The 25238-nt window shown below is 53.9% G+C and overlaps 1 protein-coding gene across 1 annotated transcript in view; it reads right to left on the reverse strand.

Annotated features, from left to right (window-relative positions):
• Positions 1 to 12933, reverse strand: part of PDE2A (phosphodiesterase 2A) — a 41549-nt gene extending 28616 nt beyond the window's left edge. Inside the window, exon 1 of the mRNA XM_015633595.2 lies at positions 12721 to 12933. Coding sequence (XP_015489081.1) covers positions 12721 to 12788 — 68 coding nt within the window. The 5' untranslated portion in view covers positions 12789 to 12933. The remainder of the gene's footprint in view (positions 1 to 12720) is intronic.
• Between the last annotated feature and the right edge of the window lie 12305 nt (positions 12934 to 25238).

Consider the following 25238-nt stretch of genomic DNA (forward strand, 5'->3'; position numbering starts at 1 on the left):
GGGGACAGCAAGTGTCCATGGGGACAGCATGCATCCATGGGGACAAACTGAATCCATGGGGACAGCAAGTGTCCATGGGGACAAACTGTATCCAGGGGGACAGCATGTGTCCATGGGGACAGCATGTGTCCAAAGGGACAGCGTGTCTCCACAGGGACAGCGTGTATCCATGGGGACAGCATGCATCCACAGGGACAAGTGTGTCCATGGAAACAGCCTGAATCCCGGAGGACAGCATGTGTCCGTGGGTGACAGCCTGAACCCAGAAGGACAGCATGTGTCCAGAGGGACAATCTGCTTGCAGGGTGACAGCATGTATCCATAGGGACAGCCTGCATTCGTGGGACCAGCACATGTCCAGAGGTACAGGTGACATCCATGAGGACAGAATGCATCTGGGGGACACCCTGTGTCTGGAAGGACACACACACCTGGGGACAGCATGTGTCTTGAGGGAGAGCAGGTGCCTGAAAGAACAGGACATTTGCAGAGGAACAGCATGTTTGACAAGGGACAGCATGTGTCCATAAGGACAGGGGTTGCCTGGAGGGACAGGATGTCTCCAGAGGGACACATGGATTTTGGGGAAAGCATGTGCCAGAATGACAGCATGAGCAGGAGAAGGGACAGCAGGTGCCTGTGGGACAGCATGTACTGAGGGTACAGCAGCCCTTGGACATGCAGTGCCATGCCACTATTCCAGGTGGCCCAGCAGCAATAAGGAAGATCCCAGCCCAAGCTTATTGGGGACAGGAATTTACTGCCAGATTAAATAAAAGGTGAGGAGATGACATCCACTGGCACTGGCTGTGTCACTCTGAGCTGAGCCCACTCCAGCTGCCGGACACGAGGACTTGGCCACCAGATCTCACTCGTCCCTGCCATTCTCCTTGGCCCCTTCTTCAGGGGTGGGGTCACTGCCAGGTGACAATGGAGTGTGTTCAGAGACAGAGAAGTAGGCCTGGTTCCCACCAGCTTGGAGACTCCAAAGAAATGGGGTACACAAGCACAAGGTGCCTGTCCCTGCACTGGTACCCAATCCCACAGGATTCTCCAAAGTAGGCATGAATGATAGTGTCACTTAAAAAGGGATCTTCCAAGCCCTGACCCCAGGGATGCTCTAAGCCCTCTTCCAATGGGTGCTCCAAGCCCAAATCCCAGAGGTGCTCTGAGCCCTGATCCCAGGAGTGCCCCGTGCCTCAATGCTAAGAATATTCTGAGCCCTCTTCCTAGGAGTGCTCCAAGCTCTGAGGATGGTCTGAGTGGTGATCCTGGGACTCTCTGAGCCCTCTCTTCCAGATTCCTCTTCTAACCTCCCACTGGTATCCCAGGATTATCGTCCCTCCCCAGTTCAGCTCTCCATGGGCATCCTTTGGCATCTGGATGGTTGCTGCTATTGTCTCACCTGGCACCTGCCTGCTCCAATTCTTCCTCATCATCTCTTCTGTTAGCATAACAATCACTGCCCAATTTAACCTGGATTAAAGCAGTATTGCTCACTTGCTTCCTTGCTAGTTCTCTTCCAATTAATTTGTTCCTTGCTTTTATTTCCTAATTAATTCTTCAGGCTCTTTGGCAAAGAAACAGCAGTGGTGCCCAGGGTCTCAGGAAGGGATCAGGATTAATTATCCAAGTGGGAATGAGCAGAGGGGAAGTGAACCAGGGGCTTAGCCCAGGATGGGGCATGGAGCTGGAGTGTGCAGTATTCCCTGGACCACCCATCAGCATCCCACACAAAGGAGGGCCATGGGAAGAGAGTCCCACAGCTTACATAATTTCCATATTCCCTTGGGAATGTCACATAGACAAAATTCTCAATATGATGCTTCTGGGGGCACCACCCTAGGGGCAGATTGAAGTGGGGGGCCAAGTCCTGCAAGGGTTAATGCACAGTACAGCACAGGGTGTTGGAGCTAAAAATATTGTGCCTTTCTTGGGATTTGCTCCAATGACTCATTCCTTTCTGTAATTTATTGCTCATTACATAATCACTTTCATTTTCAGCTGGAGAAAAATGGAATATGTTTTTTTCCCTCTTCTTCTGTTTTTTTAAATGAAAAGGGCATTTTAGCACATGAGCACCAGCCATTTTCCCAGTTCTTCCTGGCATCTTCCTGGCAAAGGGCTGGCATGCTGCTGCTGGCTCCAGCCTTCATCCAAAGCCTCCTGAGAGCGTGGTGAGCTCTGGAGTCTGCTAAAGAGGGAATGGGGAGTGAGAGGCTTCTGGGTGCTGGGAGGGCAGAGCAACCTGGGGGCAGCTCAGTGGGAGGTTCTGGGATGGGATGGGGGGGGGCTGGATGCACCCATTGCACCCATTCCCCAGCCAGGATGAACAGCCCCTGGCACAGCTGCAAGGGCACCCCTGGGCTCCAGCTGTATCCCAGCAAACCCAGGACTGCATCCCAGCAAGCCCAGTATGGTGCCCCAGCAATCTGAGCACCATGGCCCAGCAAACCCAGTGCTACGTCTCAGCAATCCTGGGGCTGCATCCCAGCAAGTCCAGTTCTGTGTCCCAGTGAACCACTGGGCTTGCTGCATCCCAGAAATCCCAGTTCTCTGTTCTGCTGAGCCCAACACACTGTTCCAGCAAGCCCAGTGCCATCTCCCATCAAGTCCAGTGGCATGGCCTAGAAGCTGAGTACTGCATGCCAGCAATCCCCTTGCTGTATCCCAGGAAGTCCAGTCTCATGCTCCAGCAATCCCAGTGCTACTCTCCAACAAACCAAGTGCTGTGTTTAAACCTAGAACTGTGTCCCAGCAAGGCCAATACAGTGCCCCAGCCACCCCAGTGTCATGTCCCAGCAATCCCAGTGTCTGGCAGCACAGCTGTCCCCACCAAACCAGGGCATGACACTCCAGTGGGGAATGGGGGGCTCTGGCTCAGGCCCTGGCTGGGACTGGGATGATCTTCTGGCAGGGAGGTGAGAACCCCACTCTCTGCCAGCCCCCCTGCCACCTCCACAGGGGGGCCAGGAAGCCTTGTGTTTGGAGCTGCAGCCTTGGAATTAACTGTGCCAAATGTTTTATTTGTGTAGAAACGCAATTATGTTAATTAAAGCATATCTGTAATTACAGCACTTAGTGGCCTATAAGTGCACAAGTGACTCTGGTGACTTCAGAGAAGCTGGAAGGCTGGAGGTGGCTTGGCCCCAGCAGCAGAGAGCTCAGTGGCAGGGCAGGCAGCAGTGTCCCCATGGGGTGACAGTGGTGACCCCAGGGCTTGTCCATCCTGCCAGGGGTGGTGCAGTGAGGTGGGATGCTCAGTGCCCACAGTCACACCCTGACCAAGCCACAGTCCCGCTGCTCTGGGAGTGAAGGTAAAAGGAACAATATGCCTCCAGCACCCCAGGAAGGAGGGAACAGGAAGAAAATGGGTCCCTGAGGTGAATAACAGTGCCAAAGTGGGTTTTTCCAGATCTGCAGGTGTCAGGGGCTAAAGAGTGTATCTGTGAGGGGAAAATAAATGGGAAGCAGAGAGAAATGACAGCTGGAGCAGCAGCCAACCACCCCATGAAATGGCTGGGATCACATCCCACAGTCTCCAGGCAAAGGGAAGGGGGCAGGTGGCATCTGTCCCCACCTCAATTGAGCCCTTCTTGTGGGCAGTATGTTATGGGGGGATAAAGACCACAGAGGGAACATGGTCTGGGGCAGAGGAGGGGCACAGGAGAGCCTGGAGCAAAGGAAGCAGCATGGTGCTCTGCCGTGGTGCTCCAGGATCCCCACACACCCAGACACCTTTCCTCCATCACCAGAGCAGCCAGCATCCCAGGCCAACACCTGTCAATGCAGTTTCCATCTTCCCCAGGCTCCAGCAGTGACAGAAAATTCCTGCAATTGCTTAGACCAGAGCAAAAACATTTCACTGGAGCCGAAGGATTTCACCCTGCACGCTCACAGGACAGGTCCCATCACAGGCACACTCGGTTAAGCGACACCCTGGCATCCACAGGCAAGACAGGCAGGGATGGCTACCGAGCTTCCACGTTTAATTTGAAGCCATCATGAGCCCTGCACGGTTCCAGACCTGCATAACAATGGGCAGGTGCTGCAGGATGCTGGGCAGTGATAGAGCAGCTGGCAGGAGCACGGTGGGAAGGGGACCAGCAGCACCAAAGCTCCACCGGGTGGGATTTATTTGCTGAGCAAACGTGTGGAGGCTGTTGATCCGGCTGCAGAAGGCTGAGCCCTGTTTGCTTGGCAAACACCCTGCTCCGGGTGCTCCACCCTGGAGCATCAGGTCCTGTGCAAGAAGCTGTCCCCACTGCCAGGCTGGGAGAGCAGCTCCTGGGGCTGCCAGGAGCCACAGGAATGCAGCTGGTTTCAGTGACAGGGCTGGAAAGCCCTGCAAAGCCACAAATCCCTGTCCCTGCTGCGTGGCAGCCCTGCAAATCTTCATCCCTGTTGCATGGCATCCTTGCAAATCCCACCACCATGGGAACCTCCAGGCAAAGCCACCAGGACCCCAAGGGAGCCAAAGCAGGCAGGAGCATAGCAAGGTGAGAGAGGAAACACACGGTTACCCTGAATCCCTGGGGAATTATCCTTGGATAAATGCAACACTACAGATGCTGCCAAATGATCTTTCAATTAGTCCATTTAGTTGACAACTAGAGGGAGGGAAAAAGCTGCTGTTGATAGTGGTTCAGCATGTGTTCATCACCTACTCCTTGCTTTTTCTTTTTTTTTTTTTTCCTTTCCAGCATTTTTTTCCCTTAAAAATAGTGGGAATAGAGCAGGAGCCAGGATCCTGCCTGTGCTTTCCATGCCCCATGCTTTCCATGAACCACAGCTCCCCAAGAGCAGGGATTGTCTCCCAAGCAACATCACAGATTTCTAACTGTATCCTCCATCTGTGAACACGGCACAAGTGGGAGCCGCTCGCTGGGCCAGGACTTCTTCCCAAGCCATCCAAATATTCCCATGGACCAGAGTTAGTGCAGGGAGTGGGGAACCATCTGTGGTCCCCAAGAGAGAACACAGCTCAAAGCCTCTCATGCCTTGGAGGCTCATCAGGGCGAGAGTGGCTCTGTCTGACACTTTCAACCCATTTCCCAGAGCTGAGCTGAGTTTTTAACTTCCAAAGCCTCAGCTTTCCCTGAGAGGAGGGGAGGGAGCAGCTGGGGGTGGGGATTGGCTGTGCAGACTGCCAGTGGTGGGGCTGGTGTGGGTACTGAGGGAGAGGTGGAACTGGCAGAGAGATGCAGCTTGGCCCTGGGACAGCCATGGAGATGCCATATGGAATATGGAAACTGAATTGCTGAGGTTGGAAAAGCTTGCTGAGACCATCAAGTCAAACCATTCCCCCAGCACTGCCAAGCCCACCACTAACCCATGTCCCCAGGTGCCACAGCCACAAAACTTTTAAATCCCTTCAGGGATGGGGACTCCACCACTGCCCTAGGCAGCCTGTTCTGCACCCTTTCAGGGCAGGAATTTTCCCTAATTTCCAAACTAAATCTCCCCTAGTGCATCCTTCTGGGTTGGTCCCTAGGACCAGTGCTGGAGCACGTCAGGCTTTTAATCCTCGATCATGCTTTCCATTAATTAATGGCTTTTCTGTGGTTGAACTGCTGGCTCCAGCTCCCCTGCCACACTGTGCCTGGACAGAGGCAGGACGGCTGGCAGCCAGCTCCCACCTGAAAAGAGTCCCCAGCCTTGTCCTCTTCCCTGTGTCACAGTCCCCGTGACTGGGCTGGTTCAGGAGCTGGAATCCAGCTGACCTGCACAGGGAAGGATGGAAACAGGATTCCCAGAGTGTCACTGTCCTGGGCTCGGTGCTGTGCCTGCAGATTTGGGGTTGCAAGGGGGAGGGGACTGGGGGACATAACTGGGGTCCCCCCACCCACGCTACAGCTCTCTGCACTCTCAGTTGGCACACAGAGCTCTCTCCAGGCTCTGTGCACAGCAACACACACTGTGCCTGACTCTGCACTTCTCGCCAGCCCACGGACCTGCTGTCCCTGTCCCTGCCCACGCAGCGGGGGAGAGGGGGTTCTCCAGCAGCACCAAGCCCTCACCTTCACAGAACCCTCCATCTTCACCAAAACACCATACCCACACACCCCAGGAGCCAGCTCCCACGCCATTCCTGGGGGAATGACACCTTCTTTCCATCCCTGCATTCCCACAGGAGCAGCACAGCGGGGCAGGTGGCTTCATCTCCTTGAAGTGGGGGAGATGGTCACAACTGGATATGGGGGACCCCAAGGACATTACCCTGAACTCTGGGTTCCCAAACCATGTGGAGCTACTGGCACTGGTGGCCCCTCCACCTAGCCTGCAGCATGGCACAGCACAGCATGGATCTTACCCCAAGCAGCTCCAGGTGTATCCTGTTGATCTGGGAGGTGCAGGATCAGCAACAGGCGCCTGACAGGGACCCACGACCATTCCCAGGAGCATCATTTCCCTGGAGACAGTCAGAGCCAACAGCAGGCCCTCTCAACCTCTTCCTAAGCCCCGTGGGGTTTGTTATACCCAGCTCCCACCGTGAGCAACTTGTTTCTTGTGGCATCCTCTGGAGCGAGAGCTCACCTGGCTCTGCTGCTGCTGCTGCATCCACCTGCATCTTCAGCCTGACCAAAAGAAACCAGCACCCAAAAGGCACCTTAGTGCCCTTGGGCTGGTTTTGGGGAGTGCTTGGCCCTCAGCAGTTTGGCTGGCATTTCCACATGAACACTTCTCATGCCTCAAGACCTGCTTTGTCCACAGCAAGCAGTTTTTCTTCACCTGAGCTTTAGCAAAACTTGCTCCAGTTTTGGGGGTTTCATCCAGCAGTGTTGCTGACTCAGCATCTGTCCCACTCCCCAGTGAGGCCAGGACAGGTGAGGACCAAACCACACGAGAGGTCCCAGAGAGCCTCTGGCTCAGCCACAGGGGGAGAAACACAGATGGGAAGGCCACAAGGCTGTGCTGATGGGGAAAATGGAGCATATTCTGCTGAGGGAGAATGGAGTGCTGCATGCCTTTGTCCTGGCAGACCCAACACTAAGTCTAGTCTAGCACTAACCCTAATGCTAGTCATAGACCTAACCATAAACCTATGCCTAACCATAGCTCTAACACCAAACTTAGACCCAGCCTAGCTTTAAATCTAAACATAACTATAACCCTAACACTAACCTAAGCCTTAAATCTATCTCTAGCATGGATGGTAACACTAACCTGCAGCACAGTTCTAACCCTAGCCCTAAATCTAACCCTAGGCTAATGATAAACGTAAACTTAAATCTAAACCTAAGCATAAACCTAAAATTAGTACTACCTTAAACAGACCTAACACCAGCCCTAGACTTAACCCAAGCTCTAACACTTGATCTTAGATCTAACCTGACCCTGAATCTTTTATCTTAGCCCTAGACTTAACCTTAAAGCTAAACTTAGCTTTAGCCTTAACCTTAAATCTGCCCCTAACCCAAACACTAAGCCCTAAACTTGATCATAGCTCTAAACCCAGGCCTAAATTTAATCCAACTTCAGCACTAGCTCTGACCCTAACTCTAATCCTCATCTTAGATCTACCCCTAATCCTAACCTCACGCCCAGCTTCAGCCCCTCAGCAGCCAAGGGGAGGCCAAGCTCTACCCCTGAGGTGCTGCAGAGGGACCAAGGGGGTCCCCACATCCTGCAGCTCCTGAGAATGTTCATGCTCAGGATCCAAGACCCTCCTCTCAGCATCCACAGGAGTTCCATCCCATTGCAGGAGTTCCTGGCATGAGCAGCTGACAATCAAACTCTTGAAAATTGCCATCATCCTGCTTGAGTCAGGAGATTAGGGACTCTGGCACTGTCCCCCATCACTAGCACCACCTTCCCTGACCCCAATTTCTTACTTAAAGCCTTCATGGCTTCCACCTGCTTTTTCCATGGAGGAAAGATGCTGCCATCCACCTGTCTGTGATCACACTAATAAAAATCATGGGAAAACACCCCATTTTGGGGAGAGCAAGGAAAAACACAGCAACACCCATAGCTTGTGTCCTTCCAGTAAGGCTCAAGCCAAGTATTGGCTTGAGAACAGGGCTGTGGAGACACCCTCGCTGCAGGAGTAAGTACCCAGGGCAGGTCTGGTGTGAGGATAAACCCCAAACCACTGAGAAGCTGCACAGACATCCCAGAGCATCACCACCAAGCAGCAACATCCTCAGCAGGCTGATCAATGCCACCGCTTGGCAGGGCTCCACACCTCAGAGCCAGTCTGTAAATCCCTGTATTCCCAAATTCTGGCTGCCCTGCCTGCTTTTGCCCTCACAGGCAGTAGCACTAGGGCTCTGCTGCAATGGGGTGAGATTAAGTGTGCCTGTCAACAACCAGGGGGTTGTGTGGAGGTTTTCTTTGGAGCATCAGCATCCTCACACTGTGGCAAGCAGATGCTGAACTTCAGGGGCCACGGACAGGTCACCCTCCAGACCCCATTGCACAGCCAAGCAAAGCACAGCCACATTCAGCTGGCACCAGCTCAAGAGAAGAGAAGGGGGAAGAAAACCCTCCACCAGTCTCTGCCTTTCAAACGTTCCTTATAAATACCTTCTGTCTTCTGAGTCACCCAGCTGAAACGTGCAAGTTACTAACAGCCTGGGAAGGGGCTGGGAAGCAACTGGGAGCCAGGGGAAGCTTCTGGCTAAGTCAGCACTTTGTCCCAGAGCTGCACTGGCAGCTGCTGTGTGCTTTTCCCTCCTTGGGTGGAAAGCTGAGGGCTTTGGGGATGCCAAAACACATAGAGAGGCTTGTCCTCTATGGCCACAATGCTCAGGCTAAGCCTAACCCAACCTCAGCCCTAGCCAAAAAAGTCAGGGTTTAATATTTTCAGTGGGAAATGCACCCCATCCTACTTCCAAATCCCTATCTGTCTTCTATTTGATTTATCACAGAAAATACAAACTGACAAAGGCTCAGAAATCTTGCACCCACCTAAAATTTTCCCACATCCTTTCTCCCCTCTGACTCCCCACACCAGTGATGCAGGCAGGGCCCAGAACATGGGTCCAGGAGTGGACCAAGGGTGGCTGCTGCTGCCAAATAAACAGCCTTAGGGACATTCCTGAGCCAACACTCAGCAAGTCCCATAGGCTGCCATGCTGGTCCATTCTGTGAGAATGCTGTGTGGATGACAAGGTTTGGGGACAGCTTCCTACAAGGTGTTTCCAGACACCTTTCTATACTTTTGTACACCTTCCTACAAGGCCAGATTGGATGAGGAACAACCTGGTGTAGTGGAAGGTGTCCCTACCCATGGCAGGGACATAGGAACTGGATGGGCTTTAAGATTCCTTCCCACCCAAACCCATCATCCCACAATTCAGGCTCCAACCCCTCAAACATCAAATCTTGCTGTCATCGCCCATTGCTGCAAGGCAGGTGAGACCCCCCCACCCACTCCTGACACCTCAGCTGGGGGGATCTGAGCTCCAGGCTGCCTGTTGCCCACACTCAACAGCCTCCCTGCTGCCTGACCCTGGTGCTGCTGCTGTGCAGATGGAGTCATGGTAGCAAACAAAGCATCTCCCAACACTGCCCACCCAACTCGCACCCCTCTCCAGACAGGCCCATCCATTGAGGAGGACAGGAGGAATCTGGACAGGCAGAAAGTCATAGACAGCTCTGGGCCCTGCTGGCATTTCTGTCTGCAGCCCAGCACAGCTCCTGCTCAGCCATGTGGGAGCTGGGAATGAGACAAAAGCAAGGACCAGGGTCAGAGGGGAGCAGGAGGAAAGAGGGATTCCCACAGATTGCTGCTGCATCCACCATTGCCTCTGGGGAATCCTGCATTCAGCCCTAGATGGATGCTTGGCTTCCCAGAGCCCTCAAAGCAGCATAGCTCATGGGGAATGTGAAGGGCTTTGCTGTACATGATGGCCAGGACACACTTGGCCAGGGTCCTCACTAGCAGAGCCAAAATCTGGCTCGATTCCCAACACTTCCAAGCAACTGGCTTATTCTGAAGCTGAAGATGTTCAGGGAGATGGCCTGGGGTGATGGAGGGGAAATGTCTCGCTCACCCTAGAGACCTCCTGTGGGCAGGTGCAAGGTGCTGGGGAGCTCCTGGCATATGCAGAACGCAGGAAGCTTGCAACCAGAAGTTTCCCCTCTATTCTCCCTGCCAGGCACCTCCAGGCTCCAGGGCTGGGTGTCCAGGCAGGTGGGTGATCCTGAAGAGCCCCAGTTACAAGGGCAGGAAAAGCCTGAGGCTTTGAAAAACCCAGAGAACATCACCTAAGAACCCTAACAATGGGGGACCAGGTTAACCTCGTCCCACTGAACTCCTTTCCCTGGCAAGCAAGTGCTTGGGTGGAAGCAGACCCATGGAGTGATGGAGTGGGTATTTTCCATGGCACTTTACACATGCAGCCCAGGGACTAGCAATAACCATGAAGGCTCTGGGGGGTTCTCCAGGGGGCTTGACAGCCTGCCTTCACCTTTGCAGGTGCTCCAAGGCTTCCAAAGGGTGGCTGAGCCCAGCTCATGCCCTCTGCATTCCAGACAGTGTTGTGCCCCAAAGGAAGCCCTGACCCCTCCCAGCCTCCGCTGAGCTGGATCCTTCCCGCAGGGATGCTCAGAGCTGCATCTCCTCCTCTGTGTTTTCCATCTGCAGAGCTCAGTAGCTTCTTCCCCAGCCCCGGCTGCTGTCAGATGCTGTGACAGCAGCAGCTCCAGGCACCCTGACACCCCACCCACCTCTAACCAGGTCAGCGTCCACCCACCCGGGAACACACTTCCCGGCGGGAGAAAATGAGGAAATGGGTTAAAACGTGACCTGGATAACGCTGCACCTGCATCCACTTGAAAAAATGCACCGTGCACATGGGAGAGCCGGGCTACCACTGGATCCTGGCCTCACGCAGCACTGGCAGCCAGCATGGAACACCGCAGGGCTGGAGCGGAGGCAGGGAGCAGGCAGCACCCCTCCCCACAGCGCTAACCTCACCGCTGCAACCCCTCCAGGGAGCACTGCAGGGCCGAGGGCATCATCCTCTGACAACTCCTGGGAAGCTTTTCCACCTCTATATACCCCTTGGGGTTTACAGGGACAGGTTTACGAGGGCTTCACTCACCATTCCTACCTCACCTGCCTGGGCCAGCTTGAGGGGCACAGACAACCCAGCTACATCAAGCTTTTCTGTCATCTACTTTTTTTGAAAAGCCTTTAAATAGCAGCAGAGGCAGGCGGGAACATGGGGATTGCATGGCATTTCAAGACCTTTGTGTGTTTTGCTTAAAGAAAAGGACATGTGCACATACTCAGGCAGCACCAGGAAAGGATCTCTGCAGGGAACAAAGCACACACAGCACCAGGGAGTGAGCCTAGAGAGCTGAGGGAATGATGCTGCCTGCAGAGACAGACCCAGCACCCATGGAAGCATAGGAGAATCAGCACCTATAGGGGTCTTGAGCAGACAGATCCAAGTCACACATTGCATGTAATCAAGAGAGATGCTGGAGGGTATTTTCTATGAAGAGGGACAAAGTTTCCATCCGAAGGTCAACTCATGAAGGTGTGAAAACGCGATGAGGGAAATGTGTAGCACTGGGGCAGGAGTGGATGGAAGCTTCCCTGCACCCCAATAGTCCTGGCATCACCTAAAGCACCTGCTCCAGGAGACCTGAGGCTTCTCCTGGGCACATCCCAGTGCAACGATGTGCCTCCTGGTTCTGGTGGTCCTGGTGGGGGCTGCTGAGCCAAGCAGTTCGGCCTGAGAGAGCCTGAGCATGTGGAGCTGGCACAAAGACACTGACAGACAAAGGAATCCAAGCACTGAGAAGCCTTCCTCTTTTTTTTTTGCCCTAGACCTGTATCTCTTTCTTGTGGTTCAGCTCACCCTCTGGCAATGTGGGATCTGCTCCCACTGGAGTAGGGGGAGAAAGGATTGGCAGCACCCCAGATCTCTTGGTACCCAGGAGCCAGAGCATCCTCGTACTGTGAGCTGTCCATGCATAGCCTGCTCCCCAGCAGCTGTGGAGCCCTGTGAGCGCTGCTCATGCATGTGCACAGAGACAGGGGTCTCTGCCAGCCCCAGCCAAGCCTGTGGGCAATGGGAATTGAGACGCTGCAAGCTTCCCATTACTCAGCTCAGTCCCTCTTCCCAGGTGGGCTCTTCAGAGCATCACCCTTCCCTGCTTCCAGGGAGCACTGTCATCCCTCAGCAAGGTCACCCACGCTCTCACACAAAGCCCCTTGTGTCTGCTGCAGCATGAAACCACCATGACCCCTGGAGCCCCATTCCCACCTCACCATATTCAGACAGGCACGGTGACACCGGGACCCCCAAATCTGTTTGATGAGTGGGTGGGTGGGTGTGCAGGAGGTGGCTTCTCTTGCCCTGTGTGAAGCTGCCGAAACCACAATTCAGAGGCCTGACCTGAATTTCACAAAGTCACCCGGGCACCCCTGCAGCCCACCACCGGGCCAGGAGCCTTCCACCCTTGCAGGAAATCATCATGGGATGAGGGTGATGGGGAAACAGTTCACACCAGCCCTCTGGCACAGAAACACCGGTGATGAGCTGCCTCACGGCTAACATAGGTGGCAAGTGGGGAACAGGGAGGGGTCGCAGCCTCTTGTCATTTCCCTGCCACCCCCTCCCTGACAGCTGTCAGGCAGGAGGAACTTTTTCCTGCGTCCCTGACGTCTCCTTCGCTCCTTTGCCCAGCATCACTCCTGGAGCACCCCTCCCTCTCGGCGTGGTCCCCCATCCCCGGTGCCGGCGGGAGGGAACTCACATGTCAGATGCGGCCGCCTGGTACGGCTGGCTCCGGCAGAGGATGGAGTGTCCGCAGCCCTGGCCCATGGCTCCGCATGCTTCGGCAGCCCTCCCAGCCCCGCCGCCACCGCTCCCGATTCTCGGTGCTGGCTGGGAGCGGAGACTCTCGCCGCGCTCAGCTCGCTGCTGTCACCGAGCCCGATGCAACGCGCCGAGGCGTGCGGGAGGGGAGGACGGAGCGGGGGCGACGCTGATTGACGGCGCTGCTGCGGCTCCGCGGGGCTGGGCGGGGGCCGAGCCGCTCCGCGGAGGGGCCGAAGGGGCCGCACCTGCTGCCCGCCACCGCCCACCCCGGGCCGCGCCCGGCCTCGCCCGTGCGCCGCGCCGCGCCGGGGAGCAGCTGCCTTTGTCTAGAGATTGTCTGCGGGGCCTGCCCTCCCCGCGGGGACAGCCGTCCCACCCGCCGCCTCTGGCCTTGCTGGGACCGCAAGCCCTGTCTGCCGTGTGCTGCTGCTGGTGGCATGGGCAGCACACAGCGCTGCTGGGCAGCACTGTTCCCACCTGTCCCTGCCCCAGGGGTGCGGAGAAGCACTGGGTTCCTGTTCCAGGGGTAATGAGCTGCACTACCCAACACTCGATCCACAGGCAGACTGCCTTCCTAAGGACACTGAGCAACGCTGAGCAATATATTTCCCCTTCTGTGAGAGGAAATGACCTTAACTTTTTCAGGAGAGGTTTATATTTGGTATAAGGGTAAATTTCTTCCCTAATACGGTTGTCAAGCACTGCAGGCACCATGCCTGGGGGGATTTAAACGCCAAGTAAATGGGACACTTGGGGACATGGTTTAGTGGTGGGCTTGGCAGTGCTGGAAAATGGTTGGACTCTGTGGTCTCAAGAGAGCTTTTCCAAACCATGGTTATGTGAGTCTAGAATATTGGATAGCACTGGCCCACAAACAGCCTCCTGCCAGAGAGTGAACGCCCTGTAAACAGTCCCAGACACATGGGTGGTCCCCAGCTTGAACCTGATCTTCTGTCCTAGGCCCCATGGGCTGGGGTCTGGCAGTGTGAGCTGTCAGCAGGATGGGACAGTGCCAGAGAGTGGCTGGAGAAGGGTTAAAACTGCTGCAGTGCCTGCACTGCCTGTGCTCTCCAGCCAAAGATACGATGCATGGGAACTACACTCCTAAGGGGGACCTTGGGAAGGACACCCATCCTACACTGAATTCAGGTCAGAGGTTTCCATGAAACCTCACACCTCCTGGCACAAGAGGAGGCAATAAAGGAGGAGCAACATCAGTCTGAGCTTTCAAAGATATTTAAGCATTTCAGTTTATTCCAGTGCAAGCACTAGAGACAAAAGGTGAAGCACCAAGTCCTAGACAAAGACTGTGAGGAGATCATTCATCTGATGAAGGTCTTGACTCAGCATCATAGAACCACAGAATGGTTTGGGTTGGAAGGAACATTTGATGCCCCTCCAATTCCACTCTGCAGCTATGGGCAGGGACATTTTCCAATAGACCAGGTTTCTCCAAGCCCCATCCAGTCTGGCCTTGAATACTTACAGGGATGGGGCAGCCACCGCTTCTCTGAGTAACCTGTGCCACCCTCACAGCCAAGAATTTCTTCCCCGTATCCTATCTAGCCCTCCTGTCTGTCAGACTAAAGCCATTCCCCATTGTCCTGTCACTCCAGGCCACTGTCCAATGTCCCTCTCCAGCTGTCTTGAAGCTCCTATAGGCAATGGAAGGTGCTCTAATGTTTGCCCAGAGCCTTCTCTCCTTCAGGCTTAGCACTCCCAACTCTCTCAGCCATAGGAGGGATGCCCATAGCAGATGTGTTCCAGTCCTCAGAGCATCTCCACGGCCTCCGCTGTACTCCCTCCAGCAGCTTCATGTCCTTCTGGTGCTGGGGCCCCAGAGCTGGAAGCAGCACTGCAGAAGACTAACCAGAGCAGAGCAGAAGAATCCCTTCCTTACCTGCTGCCCACACTCCTGGGAATTAGCCCAGGACACAGGGGGTATCTGGGTTGTCAGTGCACATGGCCAGGACATTCTGAGCTTTTAATCCATCAACACCCTCAAGTCTTTCTCCCCAGGGCTGCTCTCAGTCCATTCTCCAGCCATTCTGTGTTTGTGCTTGGGATTACCCTGATCCAGGTGCAAGACCTTGCACTTAACTTTGTTGAGTTTCATGAGGCTGGCACAGTAACCCCTCTTCAGCTAGTCCAGGTCCCCCTCAATGCCATCCCTTCCCTACAGCATGGTGACCAGACCACAGAGCTTGGTGTTGCCAGTAAACATGCCAGTGGTACCCTGAATCCCCCTGACTGTGCCACTAACAAAGATGCATGTCTTTGTCCTGCTCTTTCCCTCACCCTCACCCTCACCCTCAGCATCTCTGGGCCACTGGGAACACAGGGCCATGGTCCTTTGTTTTGAGCCAGCACAGCCACACAGATGAATCCAGCAGCGTGTCTGGAGTCTGCCAGCTCCACTTCATCCCTCCACGCTCTCTCCCCATGCTGTGTGCTGCACCACAGGCCCAACCCACACTCCCACAAGCTGGGAACTTGGCTTAGTGTCTTGAGATTTTGCACTGAAAAGAACTATTTTGATTGCTCTTCACTAGCCTTGCAGACCTTCATCTCTTCAGCATCATTTGCCCTTGGGGAGAAAGGAGGAATGTGCTTTAAAGTCACCATGGATGGGCCACTGCTTCCCTGCTCCATTGTGAATCCACCAGCTGGGACGTTCAGAGCAGCAATAGTTATTAAGGGATTAGCACTCAAATCACATCAGTTCCTGTCAAATTCACCAGGATTAATATCCCCATGGTCTAGAGATATAAGCAGTGGATTGTATCAGTTACACAAGATCCTCTGCCTTTATTATCTGCAAGGGGAAACTGAGGCCCAGACCTGCAATTACTTGCCCAAATTTTCCCCCAAGAGCTGACAGTAGAGCTGGGACCAATTTGAGATTATTTTATCATCACTTTAATCTAATCCCTGTTTCCACCCTGAGTCACAGGTTTAATGACTTAGGTTTTCATCATCTGGCTGAGCTCATACCCTGCACTCCTTTGGGGAGTGAACCTGCTGTGGGGCACCATGAGATGCCCTGAGCACTGGGAGACATTCCAGAGCTCATTTTTCTTCTCACACCAAAGTGGCTGGTGGCCAAACTGGCCCCTACACTCTGCAGTGACAGTGGGGGATGGTGGGAGTAGGGTGGCTGCCATGTATGGGCCATCCCACGTCCAGTGAGCTGCTAACCCCCCTCATCTTGGCATGAAGACATCTACAAGGAATCCCCTCCTTCCCAGAAAAGCTGGTTCCCATGCTTGTTTATCCCAGCCTCTCTTATTCCCAAGAGATGTTTTTGTCTTGCAGTGGTCCCCAGACAGAAGCAGCTGAGAAGATCAGAGCAGATTTGGGTGCAAGGACCACCAGAAGGAACCATCCATCTCCAGATGCCAGGCAAGGACCGTCATGTCTTCTTATTACCATGTAATCATGGAATTGTGTGGGAAGAGCCCTCTGAGACCAACCATTCCCCCACCACTGCCAAGCCCACCACTACAGTATAGACCCAAGTGCCACATCTGTATGTATCCCCACCATCCCACCTTCTCCAAACCCCCTGGGACTCCGTCCATGCAGCTAATGTGATTCCTAGCTCTCTCCATTCTTATTCCCTTCTCCAAATGTTATTCCTGATATTTAAGAGACATGTTTTTCTCAGCTCCACATCTCTCTGTACCACTTTCTCCTCAAGACAAAACTCTGCCCCGTATCCAAGAAGCTCCTTAGAGTCCTTCTGCAAATGGCAGCACAGTGTGTGAAGCCCCAGGAGTGTCACAGCAGCTGAGAATCAGAAAAAGCCTGATGGAATGTCTCTACTGCTCCTGGAAAGTTTTGGTGTGTTTCATTAAAGATGCTCAGTTTGAGGTTTTGGTGAGGTTGTTTGTTTTGTTTTGTTTTGTTTTGATAAATGCCTGCTAATTCTTGCTTGGAAGCACACAAGGCATTTCTAGGTAGGCATTGCAGTGTGGATATTGCTGGATGGGCATCTCTGGGTAGATATCTCTGAGTGGCCCCCTCCACCCTGTGGGGAGTAGAAGGGATGTGCCTGGTGGAGAGTGTGCTGTGGCCATCTCCTCTCTGTAATGTTCCCTGTCTAGCAGGGCTGCTGTCGAGCATGGACTTTCCTGGTCCAATCTCCTGCTAGAAAGCTGGTCAAAGCAGGGTTTCATTGATCCATCTCACAGGAGCAAGGCCCCAGTGATGGCCAGTGAGATCTGCCAAGAAACTTTCTCCAGGTGCATCTGATGTGGGCACCTTAGCCTGACCTCCTGGTGGAGGGAAAGGGTCCTGGGAGATGTGATAACAGTCACAAGTCCTGACACAATGTCTCCTACAAATCTCTCTTGTTTCTCTTTCCTGGAGATCCTGCACTGGGCACCAACATGGGCTGTGTGAATTTATTTACTGCTGGGAGAGTGAAGTGATGCCAGTGTTCCGTAGGCAGTGTTCCATCTCCGTGGTTTCATGCCGATATTTGTGCCGTGAATACGAAACGAGCCTTGCTTTGCTTTCTGCTGATACACCTCAGCAACAGGATTGAATTCTGTGAGCTCTGAATAGCCAGGCTTTGTCCTAGAGCTTGCATTATGCAGGATACCAATTCCAGCACTGGTGGAGATGTATTTGCTGATACAAAGCAATTTGCTCCTTTAACACCTTCCCTACAAATGGGCTCCACATCACACTCAGAGCTGTGAGCTTTCTTGCTATGCATGCAAGGAGATACTTTCCTTCCTCTGAAGACACCCAGTCTAGCTTCCTGGGATGGTCTGAGCCATGGTACACTTTCCTACTTGAAATCATGGAGTCACAGAATCATTAAGGTTGGAAAAGCCCTCAAAGACCACCAAGTCCAACAGTTCCCCACTACTGCCAAGCCCATCACTAAAACACATCCACAAGTGCCTGTGGATATCTGTTTAATTCCTCCCAGTCCTGCCACATACATAGACATATCCATGAGAAAGTTCAATTTCAGCAATTTTTGGGGATTTTTTTCCCCTTTCTGATTTTTCCACCATTTTCTCTCACAAACCTGAGGAGTTTTTCAGGGAGGGAAGAAAACAGCAAAACAGATAAAAGCTTTTCCATTACCATTGACATTTATCCTGGGAACAGATTAAGAACAGAAAAAAAATACACAGAGGAACCTGGAGCCTTGTTTTTATTGCAACATCGGTACAAGATGTTCTCAATGAAAAAAAAAAAAAAGGAAATAAATTCACAGTGAACCAGAAAATTATTCCCTGCGTCCACAGGTCAAACAGCTCACCCATGATGGGGCAGAACAGGGAGAAACACTCCATGTGTATTTTGGGTAGGGATGAGTGTCCCAGGGAGGTGTTTGGGACCTGCTGGAGTGCAGCATATCCACTACATCCCACACCTCTCACTGGGGCAATGCTGTCACCAGTGCCAGCCCATCCCATGCTGGAGCCATCCAGGTTTGGTGCTGCTGGCTAGGAAGATGCTGGAGCTGGGATGGAGCTTCTGAACATCACAGGAAGGGGCTTGGGTAGCCTGAGGAAGCAAGGGCTTTCCTTGGCCTTGGAAATGGGATTTGGAGAGGGAAGGGGAAAGAGGAAAAGGAAGGATGATGAAGGGAAAAAAAGGGAAAGGGAGAAGGGGAAGAAAGGGCAAGGGGAAAGAAGGTGAAGGGGAGAGGGGGAAGGGAAAAAGGAAGAGGAAAAAAAAGAGGAAGGGGAAGAGGAAAGGGAGGAGGAAGAGATGTGAGTTAGTCACTTTCTCCAGGGTTGTTTCACACCATCATAAGCTGATCTCAGCAGTGCCCCCCAGCCTACAGCCCCCAACCACAGCTCCCTCAGCCTGCAGGCCCCTGGGATTGACAGGGCAGGGGAGGGCGGCTGGTGCCAGCTCCTGCTGCCCCACCCAGCACTTGCCACTGAACCTGCCCTTCAGTCTCTGCCAGTGTCCCCTGCCTGGTCACATCTGTCAGCTGGGTGTGGGAGGGGACAGGGACCCGCTGGCTCTGTCGCACTTAGGACATCACGTGTGTGACCTTCCCCAGTGCTGAGCCAGGAGAATGAGGTGCTCATGGGCACTTAGGGGCATGGGGGAACACTGCCCCACTTTCCAACCTCACTTTTCATTGCCCCTCCAATTTCTCCATCCTCCCTTAGCATGATGTGAGCACAAAGTATGGGAAAATACCCCTGCAGTGCATTCTCCAGGTGTCAGCTTCCATACCTAGGCTGTACTGTGGGGACACTCAGCACACAGGCAGTGGGAAAAGGGATTTAAGCAGGATCAGACCCTGGTACTGGGAACTGTCAGGAGTCATAAGGATGCTCCCAGGGCTCTACCAGGCACCACAGCCCAGGTACCATCCCCATAGTCATCCCTCATACCAAGGACCCAGACCTGACCCCCTCCACTGATTCCCCATTCCAAAGATGCTCAAGGTTTTGGAGATACTTGTTGTCACCCCTGAGCCCTTCCCAGCTCTCACCCACTCCTGCCTGTGGAAGAGGGCATGGGGGCACCAAGGCATCCAGTCCCAGGGTGACACTGGGGCGCAGACTGAGCCCAGAAGTCCCAGATCCCCTCTTCCCATCACCCATAGGCAGGGGTCCACCCCTGCTTTGGAGATGATAGGAGGAGTGGAGAGGCTTTTCCTCTGCACCCAACACTCCCATGCCCCCAGAGTGGCAGATGAGGTGGGGGACAGGAGACAGAGCAGGAACCAGGCAGCCTTGGTGACACAGGAAGAGCAGGATGGAGTTCAGTGTTCCTGGGAAGAGGTGTCCCAGTGCCTTCCAACAGTTCTGGGGCAGGTGAGAAGTTTTCCTGCACCTTCAGTAGGGGTCAGGATCAATCAGTGTCCCCTTGTCATGACCCATGGGTGCACCCAGAAGGGGGAATGGGGGTCCCGTGGAGAGAGGCTGCCTTTGAGATGGTCCTTTAGGGTCGTGGAAGAGATCCATACAAGCACTGACCAGGGAACTCTCTAGCTTCTGCACCTTATCCCTCCAAACCCAGCAGCAGCATCCCCAGGGGATAGCAAAAGACTCTTCCCAAAGGTTTCCCAACCACCTGCTTCAAACCAGGGCTGGTGAGAGGGAAGGGGAGGGCTCATCTCCTCCAGGGTGGTGATAGAATGCCCTCTGGATGACAGCCCTGCTCCCCACCATGTTCCAGGGCTTCTTAGGGTGGGGAGAAGCAGTGATGAGGTTTTCAGGGGTAAAGGGGGAACTCAGTGCTCATCTGGGCAGCAGAAGGTGCCTTGAGGCATCCCTCCCTCCCAAATGTGGGCTCACCTCTGCTCCCAACCTGCACAGGTGGCTCTGCAAGGACACCTCCTTCCCACCATGCCTCCATTGCCAGACTCTGGTCCCTTGGGCATCCCCCCAGCTGGGTACCAATCCTCAGGATCTGTTCTTCAAGGGCAGCACCTCATGGCGGGGCTGGGGACGATGGTGTTCACTCAAAGCCAGCAGCATCAGGCACAGCCAGTGTGGCACAAAGGTTGGTGGCCGGTGGGACCGCAGGGACACGCGGCAAGGCACATGGGGCTGGCATGCTGCCGCCCCAGCTGCTGGCTGCCAGGTAGCCATGGAAACCTCCTGGCAGGATGCTGCACCGATAAATAGCCAATTTGAAGTGATTTTCCTCAAAGAGCTTTTTTCCCCTGTATTTTTCATTATACAAAGTCTCAGGGATTTTTTTAGGTTTACCTTTGCTTATTTTATTGTTTCCCTTTATTATTTTTCTTTATTTTGTCACCTGTTTCTTTATTTTTTTGTCATTTTTTCTTTATTATTTTTCCTTTGATTCAAGGCCTGGCCTCCATGAATACTCAAGACAGAGGTTTGCCATCTCCCTTGTCTTCAATAAGCCAAAGCTCATTGCTATTTCAGTGGCAGCCCACATGGAATTGGGGTGGCATCATTTCAGGGGTTCAGGGCAACATGTCCATGGAGCTGCTGCTCACCTGGGTATGTGTTTAGGTGGGATAAATACACATGGGATAATACAGAGGGTGTATGAGTGTGTTTAGATGCATGGTAATGCATGGAATTGCAGATCCAGGCACACCATGTCAGTGAAAGCATACCGGGGACTCATACACACAATATGGGATCACAGCCCAACACAGGCTCCTCAGGAATCTCCCAGCAGGGGAACAAGGGCAAACAGAGATTTTGGAGTCCTGGTGAACCAGAGACAGATGTCATCCATAGTGGATGGGCAGAGCTGTGCCTGCTCCTCTGCAGCTGGACCCATGTCTGGTGCATCTGGGTGTAGGGCTGGGATGGGGATGGGTGTCCAGCCTGTAGGACATGTGGCACATCCCTGTCACTGCTTGGAGCACTGTGGTCATTAAGCCACAGCTTGATTCATAGGGATTTCATGGCCTTAACCTGCAGAACCTGCCAAGGTCCTGTCTGTAGCTCAGGGAGCAGCTCTGAGCCTCCATCTGGAGAAGAATGCTTCAGGGAGGCTCCAGAGATGCTTCGGATCCCTTCTGTGACCCTTCTACAGCCCACAGAGACACTGAGTGCCCCCCATCCCTGAAAAACTCATCCCTGTTTCTCCCCACCCCTAGAAGTCTCGGAGCATAGAGGGGAGGGAGCAGGGCTGTCACCCAGGGGACATGCAGCAGCCAGGATCCTGACAACTCAGCAATTATATGTATCTGCCTGTCCCACATTGCACACATCCTAGCCCCAGGGGACCCCAGCTGGGCTCCATGCCCAGCCCTGGACAGGGATGTATCAGGGATATCTCTGGGCTGACAACCCAGAAGCGCTGCTGTTCCGATATTAACAAAGAGATTGAAAGCTCTGTTATTTTTAAATAAATGCAAATTAACATCTACTTAATGGAGAAAGACAAACCCAGCTCCTTGTCAGAGCCTGTGCCATGACAGTGATGGATCAACAGCCATCAGCCAGAGCATTCTTGTTCAGGTGTCAGACCCACAAGCTCTGGGATGCAATGACACCATTGGCCTCCACTGTGAAGAGAGTTGCCTGATGGCTGTGCCCACTGGTCCCTGTGCCCACTGAGAATGTCCCCCTGACAGGGAAAATCCCAGTCTGGCTCTCACCTCTGTTACCCATCACCCTCTTGCTTTAGTCATGTCTCCTTGACCAGCTCTGGCCATGCAGGCCAAGGGCAAACATCCCTTCCTAAACACCTTCTCCATTCTCCAAAGATGCTGAGCTCCCAACATCTGTAACCTGCGATGTGGCACTGAGTCCCTGGCACTGTCAGCACCTCATGGGAATTGGGAGAGGCAGATCAGAACCCCCATCCCATGGGGCCCTCCAAGGCACACCACCACTGCAGCCTTTCCTCCCCCCTGAGCCAGCCCAGCATTTATCTAGATATTTAAATTTCCTTCATTTTTGTTATTTAGCCTGCTGGTGAGTGGGTGGCTGCCAGGGAGGAAGTTGGGAGTGGACAGAGCAGGGGGAGGGGGGAGAGCACTGTGAAGGATAAAAGGCTTCAAGCAGCTGGGCCTTTCCTCTGCCCCTTCAATTTCTGCTTTTAAAACCCTCCCATGGGCTCTTCTCTCCCTTCTTCAACATCCAGAACCCTTTTCCATAACTGGGTCAGGCTGAAAGTGGAATGGAGCATGGGGAATGGGGTTCCTGTGTCAGTCTGGGGAGTGGTAGATTTCCTCAAATCCTTCCCCAGCCTGATCCCATTTTCTGGAATTGGTAAACTGATAGCTGAGGGATGTGGTGAACCCCTTGGGAGCATCCTGACTGTGTTGGCAGCCACATGCTCTGATAAAAAAAAGCATAGATGGAGAAAAGGCAGGAGGCAATGAAAAGAGAAAAATAACAGGGAAAAGGCTGGAAAAAGCCAGTGACAGCTTAATTGGACTGTTGATGAAATAATGACTGGTTTAAAGTCTGCTGGAGTGTGGCTGATCTCTAATAACCCAGGACCTGATAACCTGCTGAATTCATTACTGAGGGGGGGAGGGGGAGTGCAGGGGTAGAAGCCACTCAGTGGGATGCAGAGTGATGGGCTGAGCTGCTGTGCATGCAGGATGCAGGGCAGAACCCCTGGAGACAATCCATACTGGTGCCACGGGGTGATTCTGGCATCATGCCGGGCTGTCCAGCCACCACCTGGCTCCTCCTCAGGGTACCCAGGATAAGGAGAGTGAATGTTCTCACACTTCCCAGGAATGGCAGCACTCAGGGCAGGCAGCACTGTCCTTGATGACACTGTGACCATGACTCAAGCCTGTCATTCAGCTAATCTGTGTGTCTGGCACACAAGGTCCCCGATGCTCCCACCACCACCAGACCATGGGCAAGGACAGGGACAGTGCCAAGGACTCCAGCACTCCAGGAAGAAGCTGTGGGTCTCAGCCAGGTCCCAGCTGAGTCCCAGCCTGTGGCTGTGGAGAAGCCAGAAGACACTCTCACATGCCCAACCCCCACCAATGTCAGTTTATTAAGTTGTTTGTAAATGTCTCTGCAATTAATCACTTGCCGATGTGGGGTGTCACATGGCGTTCGCCTCCGCAGCACTATGAATAGTGAGAGCTGGAGAGAGGCCCGATCCATCCTGCTCTGGAGTGACAGGCTCCCGGATGGATCCATCTCTCTACAGGGCAATGTTGGACCAGCTCAGTGTAGCAGTGGTGCTGCAGAGTGTCCTGGCTACCCTAGGTGGCCAGTCAGGAGCTCACTGCCCATCTCTTTCCCCAGAAAACAGAATGCAGGTGAGGGGAACCCCAAACCTCATGCTTATGGGATACAGGGGTTCCCAGCAGCACCACTGCATCCCTCCTGCCCACTCCCAGATTCCCTCAAGTGGGCCACCAGCAGCTCCCTATTGACCCCTTCTCAAAGAACATGGCTAGAGATGAAGGGAACTCCAAATCTCACGTTCATGGGATGCAGAAGGGTCCCCAGAACCCCCTGCTGCACCCACAGTCTGGCCCTATTCTGTGAGGGGTGCAGGGAGGACAGACCCAGCACTGGCTGGAAGCTTGGCTGATCAGGAGCTGCAAAGAGTTTGTTTGGCTCCTGGAGCAGGGCAAGATGAAGGGGTTGGATGTCCCAGTGGTTAAAGAGTGGGAAGGAGGGCAAGAGGGCCAGTTGCATGGCCAGAGAGACAGACAGTGCTGAAGGAGGGGGGGAATTGAGGGAATGGTGGTGGGGAAGGGGAGAGAGGGAGAAAGGGAGGGAGGGATGGATGGATGGATGGATGGATGGATGGATGGATGGATGGATGGATGGAACAGGTATCTAACAAAGCTGAGCACTAATGGCATTTCTTGGGACACTCCTGGGGTTTGGTGCCAAGCATCTGCTCCTGGCCCACAGAGTCCTGGGCACTAAAAGCCCCTTGAGGCAGCCTGGCACAGCAGAAGGGGAGAGAGGTGATGAAACCAGGGATGCTGAAGGCTCTCCCCCTCTTCCCAACACCTGCATCCTCACTCTGTCATAACAATGAGGGGCCTGAGCCACACACCAGTATAGCTGAGGCTTGCAGGGTGCTGTTTTCATGGGGAGGAGGGGACACAGGTACCTCCCTTCTGTCTCCCTCTTGGCGGCTCCTCCACCCCTTCCAGCGCTGCAGGTGACACTGCCAGCACCGTTGTCACCATCCTGCACCCTGGTAGCGCCTGCAGGTGATTGACAGCCCTCCTGCTCCCACGCATGACTCACCAACAGCCCCTGTGGCGGCTCAGCACGAGGAGGGGGCGGTGGGACACCCCCACCCAGGGCTGCCACAGACAACTCAGCAGGGAGTGATGCTCCCAGCCTTGCAGTTACACCCAGCCCCCTGTATCCCTCCATTCCTGGGGACCAGCATCCCTGCCTCCCATCACCCCTGCACCCTCACATCTGTGGGGATTAGTATCCCCACATCCCTGGCAACCAGGGAAAGCAGAGTCCCAGCTACCTTCTGCAACTCAGGCTGAGCTCTAAGGATGTTTCCCACCACAATGGCTGTGAGATGAAGCTCAAAGGGTTTCCATGGCAAGTTTCAAGGTCACAAGCACTAGCAGGCAGCAGCAGCACACAGCATCAGCCATGGGCTGTGGGGAGGAGTTTCTATTGCTGCCATGATCCAAAGAGACAGCTCCCAACCTCTAGCTTTGAAATGCTCATTGTGCCTCACACTGCAGGGACCCAGGCCCTGAAACACACCTACACACGTTTCTTGATAGCTCCCACCCATTCCTGGTGACCTACAGTGGCAGTCCAGCACAGACTGCAACTCTGACACTGGCACAGCACCCTGGCTGCACTGGCAAGGCTCAGCAATCCTGGCAGAGGACTGTATTGTCCCCAAAGGGGCAGCTCACTGCTCACTGCCTTCTCCATGGCACCCATTCTCTGGCAACCGCCCAGCAGGTGCATCCTGGACTATCCCTCTGCACTTCCAGGTTGCCAGCTCCTGGTGTTCCCTGCCCTGTGTGGCTGGCAGAGACATGAACACTCCCAC

The sequence above is a fragment of the Parus major genome, chromosome 1 (genome assembly GCF_001522545.3).
Source record: "Parus major isolate Abel chromosome 1, Parus_major1.1, whole genome shotgun sequence".
Taxonomy (NCBI): domain Eukaryota; kingdom Metazoa; phylum Chordata; class Aves; order Passeriformes; family Paridae; genus Parus; species Parus major.